The sequence below is a fragment of the Penicillium subrubescens genome (genome assembly GCF_028828155.1).
Source record: "Penicillium subrubescens strain IBT 31985 chromosome Unknown utg000002l_segment0_segment0, whole genome shotgun sequence".
Classification (NCBI taxonomy): Eukaryota; Fungi; Ascomycota; class Eurotiomycetes; order Eurotiales; family Aspergillaceae; genus Penicillium; species Penicillium subrubescens.
Window position 1 is genome coordinate 927,674 of NW_026643152.1, and position 24,534 is coordinate 952,207.

Sequence of the window (24,534 nt, forward strand, 5' to 3'; positions counted from 1 at the left end):
CATTTTTGTGAACCACTGCCCCCGTTTATCGCGCTATTTTAGTTTCGGACAGATATGGGGATCTGTCCAAAGAACTAGAAATATCATTTGGTCCCGGTAGCGGTTGTAGAAAATTGATTCTCGACGATAGGGAAGTTTCTCTCGGTGGAGCTATAGGTAGGCTTCATCAGGGCCCACGAATGGGCCGAGGACTTCGGCCCATGGCCCAACCCCCAGCCTACGATGGGCCCCCATTAGGGGCCCATAGAAGCCTATTTTTGCACAAAATCGAGCCCTTGGCGTTTATAAAACTTTTGAATCATCAAAATAGAATAACGTAGTTCACGGCCGACCTGATAACCCGGCCGACCTGATAGCCCCAAAACACCATACTAAATGCGATTTTTTAGGTCACGGTATATCAACAACCAGAAGCATTTTTTGTTTGATTTTTAGTAGCATCTAAATTCTTAGCATTAGGAACGGTGTAGCATGACTAAAATATTCAGAACAGGATTATTTACCTATATTACCAAAAATACGCTCCGATCGAGCGATGCAGACATATATATCAACATTGTAACAACTTAAAATATTTCTCGACCTAATAAAAATACTTAGCATACTATATCAAACACTAAGGTCTCCCAAGACTACACTCTTCGCCTTCGGGGTTGAAATATGAAGTTGTGAAAAATCGCATTTAGTATGGTGTTTTGGGGTTATCAGGTCGGCCGGGTTATCAGGTCGGCCGTGAACTACGTTAACGTAACTAATTCCCGGCCGATCTAGCCACCCGGCCGTCCTAGCTACCCCAAAGCACCATACTAAATGCAATATTTCACAACTTCATATCTCAACGCTTAAGGATAAGTAGATAGTCTTGGGATATATTAGTGTTTAATATATGTCAGAACAAGCTAATACAGTACGGCATGGTATGCAATGAGCGGGGATTCTTTTGGAAGGGGAACCAATCAGTAGGATTGACAGATTGAATTGATTGATTGTAGATAAAATGAGTGGCAGGCAGAGGGTATGTTTAAATACACATCTGCAGAGTTGGTCCATAGTTGATATGTGGATGGGACCAATTCCTCCATGTCTTAAGAGGACCCATGGGATACTCGAAAGTGACTTCGGAGCCCCGTAATTTACATACAAAACACAAAGAAAGGCGGGGGACGAAGGAAACCAATAGGAGGCAGCTGTAAGTAACTGCTCCACTATCCTCGACAGAAGCATTGGGATGCTCTTTCAAACCCTAATCGCATGCCAGATATGGTTATTCCGGTATTTGAATGAGCGTTCCCGTATTGAATGGTAATATATCAAACGAGTACAGTCAGGTTACATAAATATTTGGACCCCGGGCCCCACCCTATTATTACATAATATTCTGCCTTTACAAAAAGCTTCCCCAGAGAGTCCAAGAAATTGATTTCCATAACGATGGATAGAATATTAGATGAAATGAGAGGGCTATGTGTCTATAGGACTATCTGTTTACAGATTATTGCGCAAATTGCGGCCTCTTAGCAATATGCTAAATCTTCTAGTTAAGCGGATATAGTAGGCGGTAGGGAGTGTTCTAGGCGGTGTGAGCAGGGGGTCTAAATATTTTTGTAATGTCACTGTAACCACCCGAGTAAGCTGTATGGCCATAAGTTAGTTAGTTAACTAACTAACGTGATTCCCGCCCGTCCGGATCACCCGCCCGTCCGGATCACCACCTCCAAAATCGCGTATTCCTACCTACCTACCAACTTCAACCACCTACCATGACACCAATTCGCCCTGAATCCCGGCAGAAAGCTGCAAGTCAAGAGGGCAAGATCTTATTAGCCCTTTCTGATTTGAAAGAGGGCCGCATCAATTCAATTCGCGCAGCAGCAAAGCTATATGAGCTACCCTACACTACTCTTCATGCGCGTACTGAAGGTCGAATGTCACGCGTGGATAAGCGCCCAACAAGCCATAAATTAACCCAATTAGAAGAGGATTCACTTACTGAGTGGATAATCTCTATGGATTCACGTGGAGCAGCCCCTAGGCCAGTAACTGTGGGAGAAATGGCTAATATCCTACTGGCTGCGCGTGGTAACCTACCACCACCTACTATCGGCAAGAATTGGCCCTCATCCTTCATTAACCGCCGCCCTGAGCTTCGTACACGCTTCTCGCGAAGATACGATTACCAAAGAGCCCTAAACGAAGATCCGAAATCGATTCGGCAGTGGTTCGCGACCGTACAAAGTGTAATTGACGAGAACGGTATACAACCAGAGGATATCTACAACTTTGATGAGACAGGCTTCGCAATGGGCCTTATATCTTCGCAGAAAGTAGTCACAAGGGCTGAATACTACGGTCGGAGATCTCTTCTACAACCAGGAAATCGCGAATGGGTTACTACGATCGAAGTAATCTGCGCAGATGGCTATTCACTACCGCCATGTATAGTCTTTAAAGGCAAAGTGGCTATTGCAGGATGGTTTAACGAAAACCTACCGAAAGACTGGCGAATCGAGGTCTCAAAGAATGGCTGGACTACCGATGAGATTGGTCTACGCTGGCTAGAAAAGCACTTTATCCCACACACGAATTCGCGCGTACGAGGTCGATTTCGGCTATTAATTCTTGACGGCCATGGTAGCCACCTTACGCCCCAATTCGACCGAATCTGTGCCGAAAACGATATTATACCACTTTGTATGCCTGCGCATTCATCGCATCTACTACAGCCACTAGATGTTGGGTGTTTTGCAGTAGTTAAGCGCGCGTACGGTCGCTTCGTTAGCGATCTTGCGCGTAGAGGATATAACCATATCGACAAGCACGATTTCTTAGTGGATTACCAGAACGCGCGCCTAGAAGCGTTCCAATCAACCAATCCTACTATCAAAAACAGCTTCGCAGCTAGTGGTCTAGTACTATTAGATGCTGAGAGAGTGCTTAACAAGCTTAATATCTCTCTACGAACTCCAACACCACCAAGCAGCCGGCCAAGCAGCAGATCTAGCCAATTTACACCACAAACGCCTAGAACAGCCGCTCAGCTATTTAAGCAAGCTTCTATGTTAAAAGATCTACTAAAGCGGCGGTCAAATAGCCCTCCGAGCCCATCAAAAGAGATGTTAGACCAGATAATCAAGGGGTGCGCTCTAGCGCTACACGGCGGTGCTTTACTAGCAGAGGATGTCACGAATCTACGCATGGCGAATGAGAAGATGGTCAAAAAGCGCAATCGGTCAACTAAAAGGATACCCTGCGCAGAGGGTTTAACCATTGAAGAGGCTATACAGCTAGCTGAGCAGCTAAACCAGCCAGAGGAAGACGATGGGGTAGATTCGCATGCAGAGGTCGAATTACCTAGTCAGCCAACTAGGCCAGCAGCTAGGGCTCCGCCTAGGTGTAGTGGGTGCAGGGAGATTGGTCACAGGATTAATGTATGTAAAAATCGCTATATCTAGTTAAATTGATAGATTTTGGTTGAGATAATCGATTTTGAAATATTCGAATGGGTGTAGGTGATCCGGACGGGCGGGTGATCCGGACGGGCGGGAATTACGTTAGGGCAGGAAGGGGCGATGCTGAATAATCATGCAACCAGGACCCACTCTGGTATCGTAGGCTGCCTCCAGTTCGACACTTTACCCCCTACCATAATGATGACCGCAAGGTACAACCGAGATGACTTCACGCAAACGAGCTCTCACAATGCCCCTTACCAAGCCAGCCAGGATCTTCTGGCGGAGACAAAAATCTCTAGAGCAAACGCAATCAGTCCTTTTTAAGAGACTTCCACTGGAGCTGCGAGAAGTGATCTATGCATGGACTTTCCACGCTCCTGACAAACTAGCAGGGACCTACCGTGCTGCATCAGACTTCCATATTTTCTGGGACTCTGGGAAACTTGTCTTTCGCCGTTGTTCGAGTGCAGTTGGACTATGCTCGCCTCACTGCTATCGAAGGATTTACACCTCTTGTTATGCTTCGCGGAATCTATTAGCGGTTGTGCTCACCTGTCGCCGAATGTAAGTGATCTCACCGTCGGAATCCGGGACTTCTTTCAAAATCGAGATATGTCATCGATTTTTTAGTTCGCTGGAACCTGTATGTGGACTAACGGATTTATAAATATAGCTACAGTGAAGCCATCACTCTCCTATACGCACGAAATACGTTTATTTTTAGGAATCTAACAACAATCACCTTATTTACGTCAACCATTCTCCATCAGCGCATGAAATGTATTCGAAGCATTCGGTTGGAATGGATATTTTCAGAGACTGAGATAGATTACCCTTACGGGACGGGAGCAGCTTACTCTGAGCTCGTGGAGAAGGGGTTCGATAGACGCTGGAAACCTCTCTGGAGGACGTTCGCGTGCATGAGTGGATTACAAACGCTCTATATCAGACTAATACGTGACTCGCTTCCTCAAATATCTATATGGGAAGACCAGATCCTTGAGCCTATGCGGCAGATAGGGGGGCTTGAGAAGTTTGAGGTGGAGGTAAACTGGGTGGTAAAGCCGAGCTCTGTAGGGCCATTCCGATTAACTCTTGTGCGTGAGAAACGAGAAGATAATAATAGGGGGATTGACTAAGGGTATAATTATCAACAGAACATACGGTACATCTCGATAAACAACATTATTGCGACGATCGCGAGTTGTCACCATTCTGCCCATGTCCTGTCCACTATTAGATCATCTAAATAACCACAACTTCTAAATACAGTAACTAACTAACTTAGTTAACGTAATTCCCGGCCGTCCCGTACACCCCTCCCAAAATCGCTTCTTCCTACATACCAACTTCAAGCCAGACTGAATGGATATCTTCATCGGATCGGCAAGACTGATTGTGATTTGTGCGAGTGTGGCATTGAGCGTGAAACTGTCCCGCATTTCTTGCTTTGATGTACACGGTGGAATGAACAGCGTCGCGCACTGATTGAAGCCGCGGGTCCGAGCCTCGGTAGTCTATCGCAGATGCTAGGAGGTAAACCTGAGATCGTAGAGGATGTGAGTGAACCGAATGGAAGGGCATGGAAACCCGACGTCAAGATTGTCCGAGCCGTCATCGCGTTTGCAATGGAGACGGACGGTTGGCTCTTGAAGGGTGAGGAAGAAGGCTGAATTGGAGATCGCGCATGTGGTAACGCTATCAAATGTACATATCCTATGGAGCGGTGCACACTAGCTAGGAGGCTCCATACGACCTAAGGTCGTGAAAAGCCTGAGGAAATAATAATAATAATAATGGATCGTCAGGAAGGACTTTAGAATTTTATTGGAGCTCACTGTTGAACAATCGAAGATTAAACGTTGAAAGGCTTCACTTGTCACCGTTGCGAATAAACTCGCACCTCGCCCTCTCGCCCCCTCACCACCTCACCACCTCACCACCTCACCACCTCACCACCTCACCACCTCACCACCTCACCACCTCACCACCTCACCACCTCACCACCTCACCACATCACCATCTCACCCCATGCGATAAAGTTTCGCTGCTTGATATTCTCTTGCGCAGAATTGGTGTATATCAACCGGGAAAATCTAATGAAAAAAATAGGACAGAAAGTTGAACTAGTGGAATTCATTTCTGTGGACTCGAGTTGTTGAGTTAATATTAGGGATCTGTTAAAAATACGCCCCCATTACTAAACAGTGTAAGGCGCAGTCTCCGTATTTCCTCCTTTTGTGACAGCGGTACATCCTGCTACAGCTAAATTACTGTGGCAGCAGATGAATGTCTGTTGCCTACTGAGAAACTAGTGTTAATGAACTTCCCACATTCTTATTCACATAGTAAAAGCAGCCTTCTACAACCTAATTTTTGCCTTTTTTTGGCCCTCAATCGCCATGGAAAGCACCCAATTCGACGATACGCTCTTGCCTGTGTTTGACGAGCTTGATATGGCCATCTTTATGCCCTCGATCGACCTTGCTGCCCCCAGCGAAGCCCCCATCGAAGCCCCCGACGATGCCTCCGACGATGCCATCCTCGTCCCAGATATGACCTGGCCTACGTATTTGGCTGGTATAGACTGGATCAACGAGCAGGCCTGCTTATCTGGCAGCGGCTTCGGAGCGGTGATCAAAAACTCTAAGAAAAGGCGAGATCGCACGTTGAAGACGGTGTATCTTCGCTGCGATCGTGGATATAACCGACCAAAAGCTCGAGATCATCCAAAGAGAAAGTCCTACAAAAAGGCCACTAAGTGTCAGTGGCGCGCTGTCATTCGCCTCGAGCCCACTGGAGATTGGACCCTTCGCGTGCAGCAGCATAGGCATAATCACGGCCCTATTCCAGCCTCAGCTATGCCAGTACAACGCCGCCGTCAGCGTGAGCGATTTATATCGTAGTTCGGACCCACATCTCGCAAAGAATCACGCCTCAGCAGATTCTCACAAGCCTCTACCAACAAGGTTTTACCTCCGCTCGTATTAGAGATATCTACAACATCCGCCGTCAGCTCTATTTCGAGCTATTCGGTGGCCTTACACCTATCCAGGCACTCTTGATTAGGCTTCTAAAGGAAACGGGGAGTGGAATTTTCGGCACTCAGTCCGGGAGGATCGGACAGTATTCGCACTTCTCCTGTAACGCTCAACGGCACTATCACTATCAACGGTACCAGCTGTAATCCTTCCGACGCTAAGACTTGGGGACCGCCCTTTGGCCCTGCTTGCAAGATTCCTCCTGGCTGGATCAAGAATGGTCGTCCTGACGCTCCTGCGAACGGATGGTACCGCTTCCGCCCTCGTCGCTTCTTGAAGAAACACCCTTAGGTTTTGCATCGTCATATTTTCAGATGCTTTGCTATTCATTATTCTAAGATGTTCAACTTTCGCCCACTAATGGCTGGGTTGCTGTCTAACTCTTGAGTCACTCGTTTGGAACTGATTTTGTCACTATACACCATTTGTTGGGAAGCCGCGCCGGCGCATTCTAGATCGAGACAATAGATGTGTCATCATCCCAGTGTTCCCTAACTTATTCCGCGAAATATCCAATGGGCCTAACTGCTAGGTACCAGTTGAGAGTGGGCTGGATAAGAAGTAATAAGAAGCGAAAGTAATCATAAGGTGGTGGTGTTGGAGGCAACGTAGTGCGTTGGCGTAAAAGCAATAAGCCAGCTCTGGCGCTCCAATCATCTCCTGTGTTCCCTTCGATACTGCAAACGGCTGTATCTGGAACACCTACGTTGGCTCTATCTATTCTAGCACCTGTCCTGCCTTTGCCGAAAACCCTTGGTTTATCGGCTGAGATCCTATTGTTTGCGCCAATTCCTGGACTATTGCTACTCCGGGCCCGCGAGCGAGCGCCTGTTTGAATACTGGATGCCCCGATAGTGTCGTTGAGCTCTACGAGTGAATCTTAGGTTCTGCAGAAATTGAGCCGGAAACGCAGCGGCTTTCTGATATAGATAGGTACTTTGAACATGGGATTGTAACTTTTGGCGATTCTGTGATTGAGGAGGGACGAATTTGTTGGGAGTACGGAGGAACTTGTTGAGCGGGGAAGCTATAAGATATCTGGCGCTAGTGCGAGAAACAGTATATGGAAACATCGGGAGCTTTCGGGTGCCAGTTTCCACATCTCCTATTCTTGCGCTCTCCTGGGCCCTTATTTTGACATAAGCAACTGCCGCGAGACAAAGACAGTTGGGAGATGGTGTCTAGTCGGAGCAAAGCTAATTCGAGCTTACTTTGCTGCGCAGCCCATCTCCGAAACGCGTTGGAATATTTAAGCGGACGTTGTGGATTAAGCCAGAGTAATGACGTTGCGCAACCTTACGGGTAGTAATCATCAGTGGGGCTTGGTGGAGATTTGGGACAGCCATATGCCCTCAAGAATGCAAGGGCTTTAATACTGAACAACGTAACTGCGCGGTCTCCCATGACCGCATATCACACAACGACTGCTCTGGTGGAGAAACATCACTAGTAGCGCAGGCCCACTCGAACACTACTAGTTCGGAACACAACCGGTTCGGCAAAGCAGAGCGTTGAGGCCGGTATGTCAAAAGGTAAGGCATACAATCTGTTGTCCCTAAAATAACCGCCTGTAGCTTTAATTATGTTGGTGAACAGTAGTCAACGGTGTCGTCATCGGAGAAATTTTGAGGAATATAATGAGAAGCTAGTTAGTTCAGTTTTTCGAGGTTGGCGGATCGTAGGAAAGCTGAGGAGAGGGGCTGATCTGCCACATAAGATATATCTCGGTGCCGAATACGCTCTAGACCGCACGTTATTAGCGCTGTGGAATTGTTAGCATATGTACATCATGGGTAAGAATAAGGTAGGCGTGTACATTTAGCTGGCGTCTCACTTGATGCGGAATAAGGAATCGTTTTCGTGGAGGATGGGCAGTGAAGGAGACACGTAGGAAGATTAAAATATGAGGCATCTAATGCGGTTGTTATAACCCGATTGCATCTACCACAAGCAGGAAGGGGATATATAGATATTAGAATTAAAGCACCCCAATATAGATCGAACGTCAAGGGCCAAAACGGAGAATGAAGGAAAGAAATAGCGTGGGGATACCAGTCCATCCTAAACAGAAGACCTCCAGAGTTGAGTAGATTATTGTCGGGTTGTGGTTCTGCCGCATTACGATTGTTGGGGATAACTCGCGTAGTTGAAAGGGGAGGGCGAACTTGGCTCGCAGGCAATACATGCCCTGTTGATTTGGCCGCATCCGCTCCGCAGGGTGGGTCAGGACTCGGATGGGGCAAAGGATGTCGGGAGACTGAGGGTGGAGGCGTTGGATTGAGTGTAGGGAAGGCCAGCCATGGATCCCGAGGGACTGGCATATGAGTATTGTTGGTATTCGTGGGGCGCGGAGACTAGGAGGGACTGGAGAGCCGACAGAGTTCTTCTGTGAGGTGGTATTTGTGGCTCCATTGCGTGATGTGACTGTAACCGATTGCTTTGCGGTTGCGAGCCTAATTTTCAATATTTTCGTTAGGTAAAATCGTTTCTCTGACCATGATAAGACAAGTTGAAGAACCAACCGATATTACTCATGTCATAGGTTATTGGCGGTCCCTGAGAATCTGTCGGTGATACCGAGCCCTTAAACAACTGGTGCTGATGGTATGGTGCTGCCATTATCCCACCAGGGTGCCGTGGGACACAGTGGTCCATCGGACAAATAGGTGTGGTCGACGCAGAGCTAAGAGGGGAGACGACGTAGTCGGCTGGGTGTGGACGTTGGAAACGATCCGTGCGCAGCGCTCTCCACTCCGCAAAGCTCTGGCTCGGGACCCCATAGCCCTGTGGCAAGGCAACGGGGAGCTGTCTAGTCGATTTGTTATCAAACGGCGTGCGCAGGACTTTGGTAGTGTCAAAATCATCCGGCAACGCTCGCGACTTCAGCATTCTTTCGCGATCGTTTGGCATCAGACGCTTGAGCTTGGCTCGCCTATAGTTATAACATTGTTAGAATAACGAGCGAGAATTTCTCTTCTTTTAGAGACCGTAGAGAGGGTCAGCTCTACCTATTCTGGAACCACACTTGGACTTGATGTGGCGTTAAGCCTGGAATCTCTCGCGACAGACGTTTTCGGTGAGGAGCATCTGGATGTGCCTGGCGAGTGAACTCGCTTATTAGGAACCGAGTTTGATTGTGTGTTAACCTGTTGCTCGGGTCAGCATGCCGTGTCCTGTCCAGACGGGACCTACTTGGCTCGACGCCCTGTGTCCTTACCGAAACCGCTTTAGTTTCTTCTTCTTCTCCAGTGATGGTGATATGTGAGGCATATCGCTGCCTATCGTCTCTCCCTTCCGATCTGCAGGACCGATCGGGGAATCTCTATCGTGCTCGTGCTCTTCATTTGCGTCCAGACTAGGCTGGGGAGCACTGGTCGTCTCTCCAGTGCGACAGGGCCCGATGTGCAGTTGAGACATTGACAAACTCGTTTGGCTCCGAACCAGAAACTCTAGCTTGGCTCGTGTCAGAAGATCTTCTCTCGCCGCTCTAGGCATAGGACTAGCCACATCGTCCGATAGGATATCTCTCCCGCGATACGGGTCAGAGGCCAAGCCCGAGCCCGGCGCGCTCACAGGCACCGGAGTGGTCAAGGCATTCTCAGCCTTCGCACCAGCCCGTTGCATTTCCGCAGACGACGATTCTCGAAGAGAGATCGTCGTTTCTCGCTCCCCAGGCAGCGTCAAGAGCGGGGAAACCGTCCATGGCGTCGAAGAAACCTGCTCTCCATGACGAGCAACTGTGGATAGATGAGATGTGATTGCCAGCGACGGGGGAGCTGGTGAGGACAACCAGGGCACCCAGAGGCAAGGGACGCCGATTGACATATTCAGAATGTTTTGATATGCCCTTCTTTGATCGGAAAATTGCAGTCTCTCGAACAAGTTAAGATTTAGACAAGCACAGACAAGATGGAAGTCCACGGATCCCGAAAATATGATTAAACGAGAGCTAAACACGCCAAACCACCTTCCACACGTAAGAAGAGAAAATAAATGAAAAAAGGGACAAGAGAATTAAAACACCTTTTGCGTGAGACGAGACGAGGGTGGGTCTGATCGAAGTGCCGGGGTTCGTATCGGAACCTTTTGTACGTTCCATCCAGTACTGCGGAAAACAGTGAATTGCCGGTAACGTGGCCATGCTCTTGCGATGTTGCTGTAAGAGAGCGTGGACTGTCCTGTGAGAGCAGGGTCCCACAAACAGGGGGTAGAAGTGAGTTTCGGATGGACGCGGGCCCCACAGGCATGGCCAATGCTCACGATCAGAGAATTAGGTTGCTTACGGAGTAGTGCTCGCTGTTCCCCCTGCGATCGGTCGGGCCGATCTGGTACAGCACTGAAAACAATTGGAAAAATTTTCAACTGCATACTTTCTTAGTGTCGCCAGGTTCAAAGACCAAATCAATGTGAAACCTATATTCAGAAAATTCCGGTCCTCAGCTATAGAGTTTAAGCCTCTCCGACGCCACCTATATCTCATCTTACTCTCGACCATGCAGACAGTATCATGACAGTATTCTTTGCCGTTATATTCACCAGGTTCGCCGCTCTTCTTTTGCTCTACAAAAGTTGGATGCCTTTGTTCATCCCGACAGCTAAGCGTTCACAGCGAATGCAATAACCGCTTGAACAACCCCGATTTTCAGTATGTTATTCTTGCCAGTCCAGTGAAGGTACGTGGAACCTGGCGTTCGGTTGGAGTTGAGTAAGATACCGTAAAGTATTATCGTGTGGGATCTGGGAAGAGCGGAATCCAATCTCATGTCAACCTCCAATCGGTGTCAGCCGGTGACATCTTTTCGGATCATTTCGGATCATTTCATTGGATGACTAACCGACACCTATTGTCAGAACAAGCTAATACAGTACGGCATGGTATGCAATGAGCGGGGATTCTTTTGGAAGGGGAACCAATCAGTAGGATTGACAGATTGAATTGATTGATTGTAGATAAAATGAGTGGCAGGCAGAGGGTATGTTAAATACACATCTGCAGAGTTGGTCCATAGTTGATATGTGGATGGGACCAATTCCTCCGTGTCTTAGAGGACCCATGGGATACTCGAGAGTTACTTGAAGTGTTGTCTCGGAACCCCGTAATTTACATACAAAACACAAAGAAAGGCGGGGGACGAAGGAAACCAATAGGAGGCAGCTGTAAGTAACTGCTCCACTAGCCTCGACAGATAGGATCTAGGAGGAGCGATATCGTATGCCAGCAATTGAGTGATATTAAAGACAGCGTAAACTAATATAACCCCTGAGCGGGAGTATGCTATTCACACATCCCGAATGCCAGGATACCGTATAAGGCTGGTGGCATCAGGGAGGGCAACCTACTATCTAGTACGGCCTCGGCGTTATTGAAGACTGCTGAAACCTCAACAACGCCTAGATTGGATACGCGTGTTGTCAGATATTTAAGAGAGATGAAGTGCAGAATTACAGACTCTCAAGGGCCATTCAGACTTAGTTGATTCGGTGGTCTTCTTGCCGACGGCCGGCTACTGGTGTCCGGGTCATGGGATAAGACTGTCCGGCTCTGGGATGTGGCCACGGGCGCTCTACAGAAGACTCTTGAGGTCGAGGGAGTAGTCACCAAATTAGAAATTTCTGCAAGTTGTTCATACCTCAATACTAATCTTGGGAACCTCAATATCCAAACCTCCAGTGACATGCTGCCCTGCAGTCCAACTAGAACCCAGGCCAGTATGCTCCTAGTAGAAGGTCAGTGGGTGACTCTTCGAGGCGAAAAGGCACTATGGCTTCCTCCCGAGTATCGACCCCACTCTTCGGCAGTCAAAGACAATACTCTTGCGTTGGGACACAAGTCGGGACGAGTTTCAATCATCGAATTTGTGCCTAGTGAGTATCAATGAAGTTTTTAAGTTCATGCTCCACTATATTTCTTTATGTCCTTTTGTTGGTATCACCAGCTAGGTACTGTGTACACAGTTAAGTGGACAGCATGTATGCTCGAAAGCGAAAGTCAATTGATTCATAGATGATAGATGTAGATCGATCAGTCAGGTCAGCTTCCAAGATACCCCTTAATCCCATGCGCCGACACTGGGCAGTCACAACACCGGAGCCACAGCTCCGCGCAAGAATGCGTACACCAAGCAAGGGATGTTATCTCTCGGCTGACAGAAGGATATATCCCGACACCTTTTCTTGATCCAAATATCTTATTGCTGCGTACATATCATTTTTCAACCTGTCTATCACAATCCAATCTGAGAGACTTCTTTCGTTTCTTAGCATCCTGAGCGTCTCCTCGCTCTTTAATCATGTCAGCCATGTTTGTCCCAATATCCGATCCAAGATTTCTGAAACCTGCAATGACACCCTGACGGTCGCCATGACCTTTATCTTGGCTCATCTTGAACTTGCCTTGAATTGTCTCGATTGTGATCTCGATCCCAATGATAGACCGTTTTTTCCCTTCAATGAAACTCTTTGGGGCATCAAATACACTCCACGGTGGCAGACTCTCACGATTCCCCGTGTAGCCCATGATGGACGTTTCACAGTGCTGTGATAAATCGTGAAGCTGATTGGAAAGGTAGCTCCAGGTCTCTGGCAAGGATGAATCATGGTAAATGGTCGCTTTGCCATATATCTGAACGGCTGTGTAGTTCCATGTGGGCACTACCTTGGCGCTTTGGGGTTTGGTTTCAGTGTAGAACTTGGGAGTCACATAATGATGATCTGCCCCTGTGAACATAACCATTACATCGTGTTGCAGTTTCCCATTTGGCGCATTGGTGACTTCTTCCAACATAGCCTTCGATTGAGGATTTTGCCTTGCCATATGCCCTCGCAACGTGCCTTTCACAGGAGCCTCGACGTCATGAGAGTGAACATTCAGAGCCCATGGTATATGACTAGATTGCAGCAAAGGGTAGCAAGACGAGGGAATCGCGGTTGTAATAAGTCCAAGAGGATTCTCCCGGATAAATTCAAAGAGCAACTGTAATGACGGCTCTGTATAAAGGTCTCGTTGGTACATGGTGGCGAGAAAATGAAGGCTGAAGTTGAAATCTTCGAGCGTGTGTAGGAAGCTAGGGAAAGAGGTAGTCAAAATTAGTGGATCAAGGGAAAACTAACGAGGTGACTCACATGGCGTGAGTCACGACTCTCCCTGTGGGTGCGACTCCCTTCTAGTGTCGGAACGCAGCAGGATATGTGGATACCCGGAGCAGGACATACTATATCCCGCCAAGATCAGTCATATAGTAGAGCCCATCTAATTTGCCAGCAAGGGGTCTCATAGCAATCCAGACCTATCATACATTCCATTGGTGCACCCGTATGCTCCACTTCCCTATTTTTCCAATACTGCGTACTTAGTGAGTCTGAGGCCGGACTGAAATTTACTCAGTGAGCCTGACTCTGAGTGCCCTGATAAAAGCGGCGGCAGCTCAGATAGGAAAGCCCCACCCGGCGGCAGAGGAACTGGTACGTACGTAGAGTGCCCTAAGTACTGTAAGCAATCAGCTGGTTACATATAAAAAATGATTCTGACAACACACCAAGCCGGCACATGGTTTTTATTCCACAACAGTGATTACATGACATTGAAAGGAACTGGGTATATCAGGGTGCGACGGGAGGTGGAGTACTGGAAGTACGAACGGCGTGCTAGCCTTATTCTATTTTGCATTTGCTAAATCGCTTCCAGACACGCTGGTGCTACTGAGGATTTATCTGTCGATCATTCGGACACATTTAAGCTTGTTGCTGGGGGAGGCGGCTTTCAATATGCTGACACGCCGGCTCCATTTTGTAACAATTTAACAATCCTTCTGGAGTTTGCCACAACGCCACGGGTGGCACTGATGATGGCTACACTTGGTTTACCAATCAGGCTAATCACTGGCATAACGAGTATTACTGGCTCGATGGGCAAGTTACTCTTCCAACTCTGGAAGCAACTGGCTTGTACAATGTTGCTGTTGAGACAATTGGTACGTGAATCTCTTCGTCCGAAATCTTGAAGACTAACGGTAATCTAGACTATGCTTCAAATTCTGTCAGACATTAATGATGCTGGCACAGGCCACAACCATGTCGGCGCCTCTTATGACCCTACATATGGCAAATGCCCTTGTGCTTCATAGGTAGAACAAGCTCATATTACTCAAGAGAGTTGAGAATTTTCTTAGATTGATCTGAGAATGGAAGTTTTCTTGGTTAAATTCTACGGCCTTCAGTACTCCTCATTGCCTCCTATACTGCAATTTGAACCCATACATTATGGTTATCACTTGATTATACGGCCATTCTTCGCTGTTCTTCCCACCGTGAACCAACCTATCTGTGACATTCAACACCACAACTAATTCAATGATATTCTAAAATGGGAGACTTCAACCCTCTCTTGTTGAATCCTGAACCCGACATGTGCATAAATTAGCCAATCAAGAATCACCGTTGCGGATATGACGGGTTCTACGATCGGGTCGTTACGTCGACGTAAAGCTACAAGGTAGCTTTCCCAAGAGCGGAAACGATTCAATAAAACTAGATTAGTCGAAAATCGTACTGATATGTATGAGGTTTGTGCTGATCAGGAACAAAGCCGTGAAATTGGACGTACTGATAACAACCGCCACTACGGAAATCTGTGCCACTGTGTCCGCAACATATACCCTGGCAACAAACTGCCCATCTGCGGACAACTAGTGGTGCCGCTATGTCCGTGAATCCTAACTACGATCCGTTCGAGTCGGTAGCGGCTGAGTTGTGGTACGCACACGTGTTGCGATATGACGCAGTTGCTGCTTAGGAATACAGCCGCAAACGTCGGAAATAATTCCTGCACATCAATACGAAGACCAAGTTGATTGGAAAATGTTGTGTATGTGCCTCACGCTGTGGGAGAATTGTCAGATTACTTATTACATACACATCCGTCCTGGCGACTTGCTTACTGCTAAAGGGGCAGCATCAGCAGCGGCTGGCGATGTTGATCACTTGGGGTAGGCTGTTCGGTCGGCACACTTGAGCCAGAAGCTAAAAACAAAAGGGATAACAATAAACAGCCACAAAAAACAGCTATGGAGTGAGCAGTGTCCAAACCAAACCACACCAAAATCCCATAGCACCAATCTTAATTGTCGTCGAGAAACAGCCGGACACATCAAATCCAAGCAACCGTCAAACGCTTTGCCTTGCCCGCCTCTTTTTGATCACTTTGTATCGAGGTCCAGATCGAGAAACGCTATTACGCATAGGCGAAGAATGGGAAGGGCAGTGGCTCATTTGACGAACTGGCAATATGGAGCTGGGTCGACTGCGAATAAAGAGATCATGGCGATAGGCGCCCCCAATTTTGCGAAACCCATGGTAATAAAGCCGCCGAACGAGAGACTGGTAGCTCTTGGTGGAAAGCCGTGCAAGCAAATGCGCAGGGAAGTTGTCCTCTAGAGCAAGAAAGATAGACTGCCCATCTTCTGACCAGCGCATTGCTTCTGTATTTCTCGGATCATCGAGAACCCTTTCACGAGTTAGTAACAAAAGTAAAAAAAATTGGGATCTCGGTTTTTTTTTCTTTACTCACTCGCTCAAGTTCTGAACAAAATCAGATAAATGTAATCTGGGTCCTTGACTTGCAGTACTCATGGGCTGTGGATTCTCGTGTTGCATACTATTTCCCGAAACAGAGCCTCCTGCCTCGCCTTTTCATGTAGATCTTCAATGATTGGCAGAGTAGTTTGATCACTGTTGGGTTGGTGAGTATCCCCACGGGTGGGAGGTCGATCTCTGTCGCTTAATGTCTCTTCTCTCGAAGCCCTAGCCTCAGAAGTGGCTTCACCAAGAGGATTGCCTCGAGCACCGCCAGGTTTCGGAGCTTTCTCTTGAAGAGTAGCATGGGGCTGATCTTGGAAGAGTTGAGCAACTACATGGTGATGATTCGTGAGATGTTGCTCAACTACCAACATATTTTCCAAAACTGCCATCACCTGGTTTAGCTTTCTAGGCACCATTGTAGAGTGAGGTCTGACTATGAGGTGCCCACCTTCATGGATTATCTGCCGAGCATCTTTAAGCTCCTTTAGAGCCGTCTCACTCGACCCAATTTCCTTTTCGCAATCGTCTTTATCTGGCCAAGGGTACAGAAAACGCCAAGGCCTACCGGATCTAAGCAGTTCAAGGTCATCTTCGGGTAGTTCCACCAAGGATTCTCCGATCTTTAGCTTTGATGGTCCTTCAAAGTGAGGGCCGGCAAAGAGGACGACCCTCGTCCAGGTCAATGGTTGTCCCTCTCCCTCACGGGGGGCCTCGGGGTTAGGAAAAGGTTATCTAGGCACTTGCTCAGGCGAATACTGGCCAAGTCCTCTCCGCGACTGAAGGCAATACTACCGCCCCCGTTTAACACTGATAAGTAACCCTCTAGTTCATCAGAGAACTCGGAAAGGGAGATATCGGTAAAGCGGAGAGGGCGTAGACTTCTATCATGGCGGCAAGTGATGAAGTCGTACGCTTCGTTATAAATAATTTGACGAGGTTGATGGAAATTTTCGTCGTTGGTGGGCATCTTTCATGAATCGAAGGCTTTTGAGCACCCCCTGGATAATGAAATGAACAAGGAGGTTCGATGTCATCAGCGGCTGCCTCAAAATTGAAATTGACTAAAATCTTTCCGTCTCTGATTGGTTAAATGAGGCGGAGCGGAGACGATATCGTGATGACTCAGCCGCTGTTCCAGCCACATATCAATGCGAGAGCGTACCTTCATCCGTACCTGCACAGCTGCTGCTGACCCGGCCCCTTCAATTCCCACGGCGTCTGACTCGGTGCTTGTAAGAGCGACCCGATCCGTCATTTCGTCGGCTCCACTGGAGGGAAATGAGGAGGTTGTTTGCTCATGCTCACAAGTTGTTGGTTGAACTTTGGCCGAAGCCGCTGACAGCAGTGTCAATGAGACCAATGGGGATGCACAATGTTGGCAGAAGCCAGGAATAAAGGTGTAGCCTTCTAAGTTCGTGGCACATACGCAAGTGAAGCCCACCATACGAAGACAAAGCACGCGCATACATATTCTCACAGCGTCCATTTGGCGTAGTGATTTGAGGCTGTTGCAGATCAGGAATCCAGCCAGACCGGAATGAATTCGACATATCCCGATGTGAAGCGCGAAATTCTTAATTCATAGCTAGCTTCAACCTCCAACTGACCCTTCGACATCATACAAATCATGCTTTGTTTAGCAAACTACCACAGTTGTCCATCAAAGAAGGGAGACCAGTGTATACTCAGCACTAATTGAAATATGTTGTGATACAAGACGAGACCGCATCAGGAACAATTCCTGCACTATCTACACGAAGACGACAGTTATATGGACATCAACTTGGACTTTCACTTCTATATACAGTCACTTGTGTCTGATCAAGAGGAATGATCAGATTCTGTTGTGCACTGTTACGCGCCGACTCCTTAGTCGTTAGGAGACTTCACCAGAGGCTCGCCGCTCTTTTTGCCCTTTTCAATTAAATAACCAGGTGGCAGTAATGGCCCAGTCCCTGCAAACAAGTTGAGATATTTTCTTGCCAGAAACTTGGGCGTTCGAGGGTATTGGGAGATGCACGGACCTGAGGTCTAGGTGCCCAATTTTCCAGCAGAATCTCTACGGTAGTTGGTCGGGATTCGCTAACCCACAATTCCCTCGGGGGGATTGTGTCCGAGGTCCACTAGGGTATGCTCTCAACGACATCACCGTTCTGTGATCTATTTCAAGCTCGCTTAATCCGGGTTAAAACTATCAGCGAAACACCCACGCCACCTAGCATGCCAGCGCATCGCCGAGGCTTTTATCATTTTCGCTCGCCTTTATCTTCGTTGAAACCGAACAGTCGGAATTTTACGAGACGGATAATATTGCGAGAACAGGAATATTATCTACTCCCACTTACTTTAGTTGTTGAAATAAGGGTTTGCAAATTGATTCTTGTTCATTCTTCGAGTTATCTTTTACAGAGACGGGGAGTTCATGTATATATACTTGTTCCTATTCCCTGCTACAAGGTTCAGCCACCGTAATGTTTGTTGAGATGAGGGATAGGATGTAAGAGGAGCAATAGCATATACCAGAAATTGAGTTATATTGAAGATATCATTTAAGATCTAAGATAACCCTTGAGTGGAAGTGTGCTATACACACTTCCCGAAGATCCACGATACCGTATAAGGCTTGTGTGTCCCAGGGAGGGTGGCCAACTAGTACACTATTCACTTACTATATCTTTGGAAATTACGCCAAGGTCTTGATTTTATGCAAAAATGGGCTTTCATGGGCCCCAGTGGGGGCTCATTGTGGGCTGGTGGTTAGGGCCCATTTGTGGACCCTGACGAAGCCTATGGGTCAGACTGGGAAAGTAAGTATAAGTGTCTATGTTTTCGAAATCTACTATACCTAGTCACCAAGGACTGCTCATTCACCTGAATTACAAGGATGATAAGGACAATGAGGATGATATCTCTCTTCCTAGTAGTAGTGGCCTATGCGGAGGGAGCAGTACTCAAAGACGTTCATCTGGGTGAATTTTAAAGCGTGCAAGATGAGATAAAGACCTTGTCCATGAAAAGCTATCGAACTACCAGGGATTGAATCACAAAGCCTCATCTGTTTCTTTCTAATCCTCTTTACTTCCTAACTAAATGGTATAACCTATCCTCCAGTAGAGAAGTAAGCAGGATACTTAACAATGCAGGCAAAAAGAATGCACAAAATATGCATGTCACGGGATTTCCTGTGTTTGAGGAACCAGAACCTGAATCTTAGCGGTTCCAAGTGGAATCCAACCTGGATAATCGACACTCCTGCCGAGGTCTAGCGGTGTCTATATCAATTTCCTAGGTAGATATTTCTATCTTTCTCTTCAAGCACTGATCAATCTGCTTGGCCATTTGTAGGCACTCTTCGTCGCGCATGGTGGGGGTAAAAACTTGAATGGAACACGGCGCTCCCTCGAGCGTTTTGAAATCGTCTGCAATATCGGAGATTACCTCCCGCTCTAAAAAAGACTCCATGAACGACAGAGCTAGACTCACATTCAGGTCCGATCTGGTGTTCCCCAACTGCATAGGTTCCGTTAGAATCTTCCTGGCCCACCTGTCCGAATGGGATGATGCACGAGGGATACTAGACAGAGGTTGGCATTCAGTATATGAACCTTGGGAGAGGAACTAGATTGGAATAGAAGTGTGGGGGGAAATAGAAAGGAAAACTCACATCGAGAGAATTCAAAAAGGCAGTATAAGGAGGTAGCCCAAATGTATCATGCGGCACAGCAGTGCTTTGAGCGGGCGGTGCAATACAAATATCCAAATCATGTCGCACCCACATCTTCCGGTAATCTTCACGCAGCTCAGCTCTTCGGGCGTTAAACACAGCAAGTTTACTCAAGCGGTCAAGTTCACTCAGATCCGACCAGGACGGTTTGTGAAACCCTTTTAATTTCTCACCCTGTTTGTAAATGTACTCCATCCCAGGTACCACAGGTTCTCCCCCGGCTTTAATGTGGTTCATGCCGGCCGGATCGAGGCTAAATATGCCCCAGGCGACCTCGTTCAGTTGAATCACCTGCCCTTCTTCGGGAGAAAGATGGATGATCTGGTGGCCTTCCGCTTCCAGCAGGTGGGTGGCTTCCACTAGGGTCCGCCGAACGGGAGGATGGAGAGGGAAGATGGGATCCTCAGCGACGACTCCGATTCGGAGGCTGGGTTTTTGGGGGACTTTTCTCCAGGGAACGTCGATGACGGTTGAATCAGAGAAGGCAGGTCGAGCGCCCATAACCGACTGGAAAAATATTTCTATTCCGTCCAGACCCAACGACAGTGGGCCGGCGCAAGGAAGGAGGAATTTCATGCCGGGAGTGGTGCAGCCGCGCATTCCCCCGTTCGGTACCCTGGATGCGCTGGGTCGGAAGCCGTATGTTCCACAGCACAGGGCAGGAATTCGGATCGAGCCTACATATATCCACGTTAATGTATTGGCGGAAGGCTTCTTTTCCATCTTTAGGGAAAGCTACATACCACCAATGTCCGTCCCCACTCCCAGTGGAGATCCTCGGAGAGCGATCAGGGAACCTTCACCACCGCTGGAGCCTCCGGGTCCGAGGGCGCTATTCCAAGGGTTCAGGCAACGTTGGAAAACATTGTTATGGGAATCTGTGGTCTGGAATATGGCTTTATGAGAAGCCTATCGGGACCAGGATATTGGAACCCAACCTACCATCATTGTCTGGGGAACATTTGTCTTCACATAGAGGACCGCACCCAGCTTGAGCAGGATATCCACAAGCGGGGAATTTCTGGTTGACTTCTCATCAAGAAAAGAAAGCATTCCAATCGTTGACTCGGTACCTTTGTAGTGGAAATTATCCTTGATGCTGATGGGAAGCCCATGAAGTGGGCCAGCCACCTTCCCCTGGGCTCGGAGGGCGTCGAGATACTGTGCTCTCTCCTGAGCTTCGGTGAACATGGTCTCCGTAAGGCACGAGACCTATTTTCGTTGTTCAGAATTAGGGAGTAAGTACGAAATCAGAGGGAGCATCTCTTACCAATTGCTGGGCAACCGCAGCTCGCTTACTATATGCCAGGGTCACTTCCGCGCAGGTCAAGCTGCCGTCTGCTAGTGCGGAGAGCAGTCCTTCAACGTCATATTCTCCAGTAATTTTCAGTTCGCGTTCCGTCAGGATCCCGGATTTACGAATCGCCTCAGTGTTGATAAAGTCATTCCGATGGTCGGAGAACGGCACCGGAAAGGTCGCCTTGAAGGCATCTGAGATCCTCCATGCTGGTGGAATTGTGTTGGCAAGCTCCTGTTGCTTTTTTGCGGCTCTCTTCTGCCAGGAGGGAGTTGGATGTATGACAGAGCCCATGTTAGAGATCAATAAGTGGATAAAGTTCAATAAATTCCGGACAAAGAGAGGATGTGCCCTCTGATCATGTCCGCTTACAGGAGGTTAATCGATTGCTGGAGAGAAAGTTAGTCAGAAAAGAGGGAAACTGGGGGCTACTCCATTAAATGTAGGGAGTATATATTTGTGACCCATTTCTCAAGCAAGCCCTGCCGGCAAAAATTTTGCATCAATGTCAAGTTTCTGGGATTCTCAAACTCACCTGGCGATACGAGCAGCTCTCTTTCTGGCGGTTCTCCTCCCTTCGACGACGGCAGAATGTTACTGGCCCAATGGTGATGCTGCTGGAAGCTATGTTTCCTGTCCTGATAGCAAGGTTTGCTGCCTCAAAGGCGAGGCCTGTCTCTCGAATGGTCTCTGTTATGCGGCAAGATACAACATTGCATACCGCGGTGCCTGCACGGATTCATCATGGCCGATCGCCGATTGTCCGCATGCATGTTATACCAGTACGTATGATATGCCACGGCAACTTGCGGCCGGGTCTATTCAAATGCTAACGATGTGCTTCTATGTTCTTTATAGCAATCACGGACCAGTGGGCTAATCTCCTGACATGCTCTGGCACTGCGAGGGGCAATTTCACTTGCAGCACTGCAGTCGATGGCAAGACTGCCTGTGAGCAGAATGTGGAAACATGGGTGTGGGAGGGAGACTCTGGTGTCAATGTGACAGTGGCCCAGAACGGCGTCTCCTCTATCTCGTCAACCGACATATCTGGCTCTACGACCAACTCGACTAGCTCTTCGACCAATATCCCGTCCACTACATCCTCATCACCTTCCTCAACGCAAACTTCTGTGTCATCTTCGGCCAAAAATACCTCATATAAGTCAGTACTTGACCTTGGAGTAGGACTAGGTGTAGGCCTGGGTGTGCCTTTGATACTGGCTGTGTCGGTCTTAATGTTCTATTGCCTTCGAGTGCGACGCCAATCCAAGACTATTGGCGACTACCAGGACGCAACCAGGAACTTGACTGGGTATCGTCCGAGCCAGGTAATAGGAACCAGGGAAGCACCTTGTGAGCCATGCGAGCTCGGCGCAGAAAAGCATACCCCGGAACTACATGAATAAGTCTTTAGATAGATATATTGGCAGGTTAGACAGCCTAGAAACATTACTGTTGGCTTCGAAGAGCGTCTCATGATCGTGAGGATGGTCGATAATACGCAGATTAGGAAGAGTAGTCCTCATCAATATATTCTTTCTCGCAATTACCATAAGCCAAATACTAAATCTCGGGAATTGCAACTGGATCTGGCCTTTCTGGCGGCGTAGCAGTTGCAGAGGGACTGCGTCACCATGCCAAAATCGCAATATTTAAAATAAGCCTCCGTTGTCTTCACAAAATTGCGGCGTTTCAAGTCACGTGCGTTTGGGTATCTTGAACACTCCGACGCCTGGAAGGATGAAAGGACTCACCCTGTGGATCTGCGTCCAGGCAGGCTTTAAGTCTGGAGATATGTGTCCGTGGTTGGGAAGCTGTGGTGGGAAGGCTTAGGCTTTGGGCCCCGTGACCCAGAACAGTGGTATCAACTTTGTGACAGCTACGGAGTACTTGGAGGGCTTATCAGAGCAACGGAATCAAAGGGGAGATTTTAGTGAATTTGAAAGATGATTGATTCCCATTACATGCAATGGGGGCGCCCAGGGGGGTTGAAATACTCCTGAGCTTACAGTATAACTGAGGTCCTTGAGATGTTGAAAATCCTGGTGCCTAATCTCAACAGAAATGGCTGGTGATCACCATACAAAAGTGTTGCTTTGGGTAAGCGTGAACTTGTCATGGCACACACTACTTGTTGCGGTACGAGGAGCAACCCATTGGGGTTGACAGTTTTCAACCGCTACATGCTGTATTTCTCAAACTGGAGTGCAAGTAACTCATCAATATGATGGTTGAATAGGCAACGTTAAGTGTCCGCGGGGTGTCTTGTCCTACCTAGTTGCGGTAGGTTCCACAGTTACGGAGTTACCCAGTTCACCAAGCAATCATGAGCAGCCATACACAACAACAATCGGGGAAGCTTCAGGAAGCGAGGGATTTACCCATTTAATCCCGATTTAGTGGTTAAACCGCTTACTGGCGAGAGGAGCATGAATTTGTGCCGCTTAAGGGCTTCGATCAAATTTTTTAAGGATAATGCGCGTGGGAAACTGCCACAGCCTTCGCGCGAATGTCGGGATATCTCAGTTGCCCTATCCTCAAGCTCAATTGAAGAACCAAACACCCCTCGGAGCGTTAAAAAAAGCTTCCAAAAGCTACGTAAAGTAGCCCAGAGCCCAACAGATTTAGTCGAGAGAGTTCAAAAAATGGAACGGCGGATTACTCGCCTCGAAGACGCGACAGAGCCTCGATTCGAAGAGCTTATTTTAAAGGACTCTCTCCTCGCCAAGGTTAACAGAATTCGCAACGAATACACCAATACTAATCGCTCGAGAAGGCAAATTACTAAGGCTAAGGTGCTTACTACAAAGGATGCTAATTCGCGCATTGCTATACGCCCTGAGGAGGAGAATCAGCAGTGGGTTCGGCGGGTACGCAGAGAGAATGCGAAACAGCGTGCGGAAAAGCTTGCTGAGGAGGAGGAAAGAATCGATGAATTAAGGAAAAAGGCCCTTGCTGGTAGTGAGGTTGATCGTCTATTTGAGCCTTTTGGCCTATTTTCCGAAGATACTGAAGGGGATAGCTCACTAAGGGTGTAAATATTCAGACATAGGTAGATTAGCTACCCGATCGCGCGAGTAGTATACGCGATATTCGCGCGCCAAAGCAGCAAGTTTTTTGATTTTTACTACTTTTATAGACCTCTAAGGCCTCCTTGATTCGATTCTCTTCTTCCTCGTAAGAATTGCTCATGGTGGTGGCGGATAACGTGTGTGCGAAGGTAGGAAATGGGGGGGAAATGTGCGTTGGAAGTTGGACCACCCTAACCCAGTAGGGGTAGGGTGGTCAGTGCCACGGGTATGTGGCAATGTGATAGAGTTTTCCCCCATATCTATAAGAATGTTTCAAGACAAAATACGAATTTGATCTCCTTGGATCCATGTAGTTCCAGGAACCAGCCAAGGCGTTCCTCGGGCCTATGAGATGGGTAGCAAACATGTC

The 24,534-nt window shown here is 47.9% G+C and overlaps 6 protein-coding genes across 6 annotated transcripts; 3 read left to right on the top strand and 3 right to left on the bottom strand.

Moving 5' to 3' along the window:
* Positions 1-5,854: 5,854 nt before the first annotated feature.
* N7473_001764 (uncharacterized protein) lies at positions 5,855-6,358 on the top strand (the record flags this gene model as incomplete). The annotated part of the gene is made up of 1 exon (XM_057147704.1): positions 5,855-6,358. One exon carries the CDS (start codon positions 5,855-5,857, stop codon positions 6,356-6,358), a length of 504 nt encoding a protein of 167 aa, XP_057011358.1.
* A 2,358-nt stretch (positions 6,359-8,716) lies between these two features.
* On the bottom strand, positions 8,717-10,318 carry N7473_001765 (homeobox domain-containing protein; the record flags this gene model as incomplete). The annotated part of the gene is made up of 4 exons (XM_057147705.1): positions 8,717-8,946; positions 9,016-9,425; positions 9,502-9,639; positions 9,711-10,318. 4 exons carry the CDS (start codon positions 10,316-10,318, stop codon positions 8,717-8,719), a joined length of 1,386 nt encoding a protein of 461 aa, XP_057011359.1.
* A 2,380-nt stretch (positions 10,319-12,698) lies between these two features.
* Positions 12,699-13,505, bottom strand: N7473_001766 (FMN-binding negative transcriptional regulator; the record flags this gene model as incomplete). The annotated part of the gene is made up of 1 exon (XM_057147706.1): positions 12,699-13,505. The coding sequence occupies one exon, from the start codon at positions 13,503-13,505 to the stop codon at positions 12,699-12,701; it is 807 nt and encodes a 268-aa protein (XP_057011360.1).
* Positions 13,506-14,067: 562 nt separating this feature from the next.
* N7473_001767 (uncharacterized protein) lies at positions 14,068-14,616 on the top strand (the record flags this gene model as incomplete). Its single annotated transcript, XM_057147707.1, has 3 exons — positions 14,068-14,123; positions 14,178-14,463; positions 14,512-14,616. The coding sequence occupies 3 exons, from the start codon at positions 14,068-14,070 to the stop codon at positions 14,614-14,616; spliced, it is 447 nt and encodes a 148-aa protein (XP_057011361.1).
* A 4,774-nt stretch (positions 14,617-19,390) lies between these two features.
* Positions 19,391-21,384, bottom strand: N7473_001768 (uncharacterized protein; the record flags this gene model as incomplete). Its single annotated transcript, XM_057147708.1, has 6 exons — positions 19,391-19,488; positions 19,553-19,643; positions 19,734-20,470; positions 20,537-20,678; positions 20,736-21,005; positions 21,064-21,384. Coding segments are annotated over 6 exons (1,659 nt in total), but the record flags the coding sequence as incomplete, so codon positions are not given.
* Positions 21,385-21,595: 211 nt separating this feature from the next.
* Positions 21,596-22,499, top strand: N7473_001769 (uncharacterized protein; the record flags this gene model as incomplete). The annotated part of the gene is made up of 2 exons (XM_057147709.1): positions 21,596-21,872; positions 21,949-22,499. 2 exons carry the CDS (start codon positions 21,596-21,598, stop codon positions 22,497-22,499), a joined length of 828 nt encoding a protein of 275 aa, XP_057011363.1.
* Between the last annotated feature and the right edge of the window lie 2,035 nt (positions 22,500-24,534).